The sequence below is a fragment of the Trichechus manatus genome, unplaced genomic scaffold, assembly GCF_000243295.1.
Source record: "Trichechus manatus latirostris isolate Lorelei unplaced genomic scaffold, TriManLat1.0 scaffold00082, whole genome shotgun sequence".
In the NCBI taxonomy this organism is placed as follows: Eukaryota; Metazoa; Chordata; class Mammalia; order Sirenia; family Trichechidae; genus Trichechus; species Trichechus manatus.
The window spans coordinates 8,716,415-8,722,644 of NW_004444018.1; the positions used below are offsets into that span (position 1 = coordinate 8,716,415).

The 6,230-nt window shown below is 43.8% G+C and overlaps 1 protein-coding gene across 1 annotated transcript in view; it reads left to right on the forward strand.

The window, feature by feature from the left end:
- The window catches only part of DAPK1 (death associated protein kinase 1), a 246,519-nt gene extending 242,793 nt beyond the window's left edge, over positions 1 to 3,726 (forward strand). Inside the window, exon 22 of the mRNA XM_023735844.1 lies at positions 1,248 to 3,726. Within this exon, the coding sequence (XP_023591612.1) occupies positions 1,248 to 2,480 (1,233 nt within the window). The 3' untranslated portion in view covers positions 2,481 to 3,726. The remainder of the gene's footprint in view (positions 1 to 1,247) is intronic.
- The last annotated feature ends 2,504 nt before the right edge of the window (positions 3,727 to 6,230 follow it).

Here is a 6,230-nt window from a genome sequence, read left to right on the forward strand (position 1 = left end):
ATAGTGGGTCACTATGAGTCAGAATCAACTTGACAGCACAAAACAAAAACAACTGAATCTTTTTGAAAAATTTCAAGCCTTCAGAAAAGTTACAAGAATAGTACAAAGGATCTTCATAAACTCTACACCTAAGCTCACCAACTGTCTACATTTTGCTACGTTTGCTTTATCCCTCTCTCTTCTCTTCTCTTTCTTTATTTTTCCGACATCATGGCATTTTATCCCTAAGTAATTTAACTTGTATCCCCTAAGAGAAAGAGCATTCTCCCACATAACCAAAAAACACCCCAGTGCCATCGAGTCGATTCCAACTCATAGCGACCCTGTAGGACAGAGTAGAACTGCCCCATAGGGGGTTTCCAAGGATCAACTGGTGGATTCGAACTGCTGACCTTTTGGTTAGCAGCCAAGCTCTTAAGCACTGCTCCACCAGGGCTCACATAACCACAATATAATTAATGACCACATTCGGGGAATATACCATTGATAAAATACTATTATTTCATGTATATATGTGCACGTTTGCCAGCTATCCCAATAATGAGTCATGTCCTTTATAGCTGTTTTTATTCATATGTTTATTTATTTGGGATTCCGAATCCAATCAAAAACTATGTATTGCATTTTGCTGTCATGTCTCTTTAGCCTCCTTTACTCTAAAAGTTTCCCAGCCTTTTTTTCCCCCAACTTTATATTCTGAAAGTTTTCAAACATGCAGAAAAGTTGAAAGACTAGAACAATGAGCACTCATATACCCACCACCTACATTTAACCATTGTTCCATTCTGCCATATTTTCCTTATCTAGCTGTATTTATTTCTGAACCATCTGAAGGTAGGTTGCACATATCATGACCCTTCACTCCTAAATACTTCCTTAAGCATCTCCTAAGAACAAGGATATTCTCCTTCATAACCTTAGTGTTATTGTCACATCTACAAAAATTAACAGTCATGCCCTAATATCATCTAATATCCAGTTCAAGTTCACATGCCCATAATTGTCTCACCAACTTTTTAAATTTTTGTTTATATTTACTTATTTCATCTTTTTGGAGGAGTCACGGGTAGTTTTTCACGTCTCTTGTATGACATTCCCGCCGGTGTTTTTGGATTCAGTATTTGATTGTTGAGATTCATCTATGTGAATGACCCTGGCTCATTGCTTATAGTAACTGCTCTGAGTGACTGGTGCATCTGGCCCCATTTATGTTCCTATGAGTGACCTCCTCTTGTCCCCCCTGGCAGATTAGCATCATGCAGAGTGAAACAGTCCAAGATGTGCTGCTCCTGGACCCCCGCTGGCTTTGCACTACAGTCCTGGGGAAGCTGCTTTCAGTAGAGACCCCCCGGGCCCTGCACCACTACCGCGGCCGCTACACCGTGGAGGACATTCAGCGCCTGGTTCCTGAGAGCGATGTGGAGGAGCTGCTACAGATCCTCGATGCCATGGATATCTGCGCCCGGGACCTGAGCAGCGGCACCATGGTGGATATCCCTGCCCTGATCAAGACAGACAACCTGCATCGCTCCTGGACGGACGAGGAGGACGAGGTGATGGTCTACGGTGGCGTGCGCATTGTGCCCGTGGAGCACCTCACCCCCTTCCCCTGTGGCATCTTTCACAAGGTCCAGGTCAACATGTGCCGGTGGATCCACCAGCAGAGCACCGAGGGCGACGCAGACATCCGCCTGTGGGTGAATGGCTGCAAGATTGCCAACCGCGGGGCTGAGCTGCTAGTGCTTCTGGTCAACCACGGCCAGGGCATAGAGGTCCAGGTCCGTGGTCTGGAGACCGAAAAGATCAAGTGCTGCCTTCTGCTGGACTCGGTGTGCAGCACCATTGAGAACGTCATGACGACCACGCTGCCGGGGCTGTTGACTGTGAAGCATTACCTGAGCCCGCAGCAGCTGAGGGAGCACCACGAGCCCGTCATGATCTACCAGCCTCGGGACTTCTTCAGGGCACAGACCCTGAAGGAGACCTCACTGACGAACACCATGGGGGGCTACAAGGAGAGCTTCAGTAGCATCATGTGCTTTGGGTGTCACGACGTCTACTCCCAGGCCAGCCTCGGGATGGACATCCACGCTTCGGACCTGAACCTTCTGACTCGGCGGAAACTGAGTCGCCTGCTGGACCCACCCGATCCCATGGGGAAGGACTGGTGCCTTCTTGCCATGAACTTGGGCCTCCCTGACCTTGTGGCAAAGTATAACACCAACAACTGGGCTTCCAAGGATTTCCTCCCGAGCCCGGTCCACGCCCTCCTCCGGAAGTGGACCACCTACCCTGAGAGCACAGTCGGCATCCTCATGTCCAAACTAAGGGAGCTGGGTCGCCGGGATGCGGCAGACTTTTTGCTGAAAGCATCTTCTGTGTTCAAAATAAACCTCGATGTCAATGGCCAGGAAGCCTATGCCTCCAGCTGCAACAGTGGCACATCCTATAATTCCATTAGTTCAGTGGTGTCCCGGTGAGGGCAGCCTTTGCCTTGGGTCTCTTTGGACTGCACAGCAAAGGGGCTACAGCCCACCTTTCCAGTGGGAGCTTCTGAGTGCATTCCTTCCTGTGCTCACAGGCTGAAGGACCACCCCCCTTCTCCCTTTTCACCTATTCTCTGCCACTACCTCCCTCCTGCTCACACATTCCGTTGTATGTGAATGGTCTTTCTAGCTCACGGGCAGACCGACTCCCTTCACTTTGGCCATTTGAAAAGCTATTGTACCTCCTCTCAGTGTTTCGGACTCCAGATCTTGTCCTCCAACACTTTGCTTGATCATTTTACTGGAATTCCTGACTTTTTAATGAGATTTTTTTAACTCTATTGATTGTCCTTTTAAAGGAAAAAAAAAGCACACATTGATCCAAAATGTGTCTTTCTTATGCTCCTTTTCTTTGTGACACCATCTCCTGCACTTCTCTCTTTCATATTTGTAGGGAAAACTCCCGTGTCTGGAATCCCACTGTATGGTTTATAAACAGACATTATGTGAGTGCCTTCTGCAGAAGAGGGTGTGTTTGAAATCATCTGGGGCAGCCGGGCGCTGTCATAAAGGAAACCTACCTCTCTGTCCCTTGCTGCATGCAGATCATCCCCTGAGGTGCTTCACCCTGAGTTTTTTTCTGGCAGTCTTTATGTTTCATTTGGCAAGGAAGGGGGAGAAAGGAATCCTCCTCCAGGATGATGTCACGGCCAGTGTTGTTGCTCTAAGACATTTCTGCGTTTGCTTCTGTTTAAACGTCAATGTGACCGTCCCCATGAAACCTACAAACTGTCATACTTCATCATTCCCTCTCATCTCAGGTAGAAAGTTGACACAGTTGTAGGGTGACGGAGACCTGTGTAAGAATCCAGAAGACCCCTGACTCACCATGTGTGGCAGTCCATTGTCATTTGTGCATAGCAGACGGGTTTCCACATTTAAATCCTGGTTTGACAACTTCCTGTACTTGAAGTTTAAAAAAACAGAAAATAAAGGAAGCAAATTTTCTTGCAGTGATTTTAAATCGTGATAAGAGTTTTAAATTGTTATGAGGGAACATGTCCTAATTCTTCTGTCCTGAGAAGCATGTAATTTTAATGTTATATGTGTGTGTGTGTATATATATATATGCGTTATGTATATACATATATATTAATACTGGTATTTTTACTTAATCTATAAGATGTAGTAAAGAGTTAAGTTTGTTTTTTTTCCTTTTCTTTTCGTTCTTTTTCTTTCACTTTTTTTAATAAATAAACTGTTGCTTGTTGCATTAGTTTTGTTGGTCTTTAATTCAAAAGAAATTATTTTTCTTTCTTGCGGTTTTCACAACCATCACTCCGCATAATAGGATAAACCAATCTGAAATCCAGAAAGTCACTAAACTTAAGCCCCCAGGGTTGGAAAATAACATAATATATTTGGGTGTTTAATTATTGCCAAGTTTGGGAGTGGTATGGGCAGTCTTAAGAAAGATCCCAACCAATTTGCACGTTTGTTCTAATGTTACAGAAAAGAGGCCTGCCCTGTGGGATTTAATTTTAAAATTAAGTAAAGAAATACTAAAGTTTATCATGCATAACCTCATTTAGTTTATTGCAAGATAGTGATGGCAAGGCACACAGATAAGACCACAAGACATTCAGTTAGGACTGGAGAATCATGACAATATAACATTAGTCAAATGGTTAGAGTCCAAATCTTTAGACCTCAGTCTTTTACCAGTAATGAGCTGTCATAGGAGGGAGACTTGACCATGGCTTGTGCTTGGTGGAGTTCCCTCATAGCTGGGGTCCAAGTATGGCAGCGGCAGGCAAAGTCTGCTACTGCCTTCTCTCAGTGAGTGGTCTTAAGTTCGTGGTTTACATATGATTTCCTCACCTTGGTTCCACACAGTAAGGGCAAGGTGATGTAATGTCTTACAAAGACTAAGAGATTAGCTGTATATAGCATCTTTTCTTTAAGATTAGAGATTAAGGGAGTTGTTTATGACTTAATGTCTCAAGGCCACCTTACAGAGATCTAAATATATGTTACATTTTCTTCACCACTGTATGCAGGTGCATAGCTGTCTTAGAGAAGTTGCTACTACATACTGCACATAATTCTATGTTTCTATTTCTAAATTCAGAATTTTTCTAGTTCTAGTGTCACATTGTAAGTGACTTTTACATATATGGTTTGACATACGTGGTTTGAGAACATTACAGAAAGCACACGTAATAAGGCACCTTCCATTCTCCTTTAGTGAACAATAATGAAAAAAAAAAAAAACCACACACACTAATTGAGTCATTCAGTCTCAGCAATGGAGGGACTTAGAAAGCTTTCTATTTTTAAACAAAGGTAAAGGGAATGGTGCCAGGAGCAAGAGAAACACATCTCACTGCCCTTCCTTAAATACAGACTACATTTGCCCCAGACTATCAACCATAAACTCTAGATCTGACTACATGGCGGTTGTAAATGACGAAAGTAGAACAAACACAGAGCATGTATTTAGCATAGTCTCAAGGTGGCTTTTTTAAAATGATCATGAAAAAGAAAGACTGGAAGGAAAAATACTTAAATGGTAACAATGATTTTCTGTATGGTGGTGGAAATAAAGTTCATTTTTATTTTGCCCAAGTTGTCCACAATAAGGGAGCCCTGGTGGTGCAGTGGTTAAAGCGCTCGGCTGCTAACCAAAAGGTCAAGGGTTCAAACCCACCAGCTGCTCTGTAGGAAAAAGATGTAGTAGTCTGCTTCCATAAAGATTTGCAGCCTTGGAAACCCTATGGAACAATTCTATTCTGTCCTATAGGGTTGGTATGAATCGGAATCCACTCGACAGCAGTGGATTTTTGGTTTTGGGTCCACAATAAACATGTACTGTTACATTTAGAAAGCAAATATTAATAAAGTAAAAAATAAAAACTACACGTAAATATGCCTAGAGAAGATGACGTGAAATTTAAATCATGGTTGCCTTACAATAAGTGAGATTCCCTGGGTGATGTAAACAGTTAAGCTCTTGGCCGCTAACCGAAGGCTGGAGGTTTGAGTCCATCCAGAGGTGCTTTGAAAGAAAGCCCTGGTGATCTACTTCTGAAAAATCAGCCACCGAAAATCCAATGGAGCACAGTTCTACTCTGACACACATGGAGTCGCCATGAGTCAGATGTGACTGGACGGCAACTGGTGGTTTTTTGGGTTTTTTTCAGAATAAGTGACACTTAATTTCTTACATCAACTCTTCACTGTTGGACTCATTCCCCCCGTTTCAGAAGAGTGCTTCAGATGACAGGGAACTTGTCACTAGGTAGCTGAAAACCAGAGGCAAGATGCTCCCGGAGGAAGGCTCTGATTGAAATAGTTTGGGTCATGTAACCATCCCTGTAAAGAGCCCTGGTGGCCCAATGGTTAAGTGCTCAGCTGCTAACTGGAAGGTTGATGGTTCGAACCCACCAGTTGTTCTAAAGGAGAAAACACCCGGCAATCTGCTCCCGTAAAGATTCCAAACAAAGCAAACCAGTTGCCATCGAGTCGATTCTGACTCATAGCTCGACCCTATAGGACAGAGTAGAACTGCCCCATAGGGTTTCCAAGGAGTGAGTAGTGGATTTGAACTGCCACCTTTGGGTTAGCAGCCAAACACTTAACCACTAAGCCACCATGCTTCCAACCACAGGAAATCTTATGGGGCAGTTCTACTCTGTCCTATAGGGTCACTGTGAATCAGAATCCACTCAAAGGCACACAACA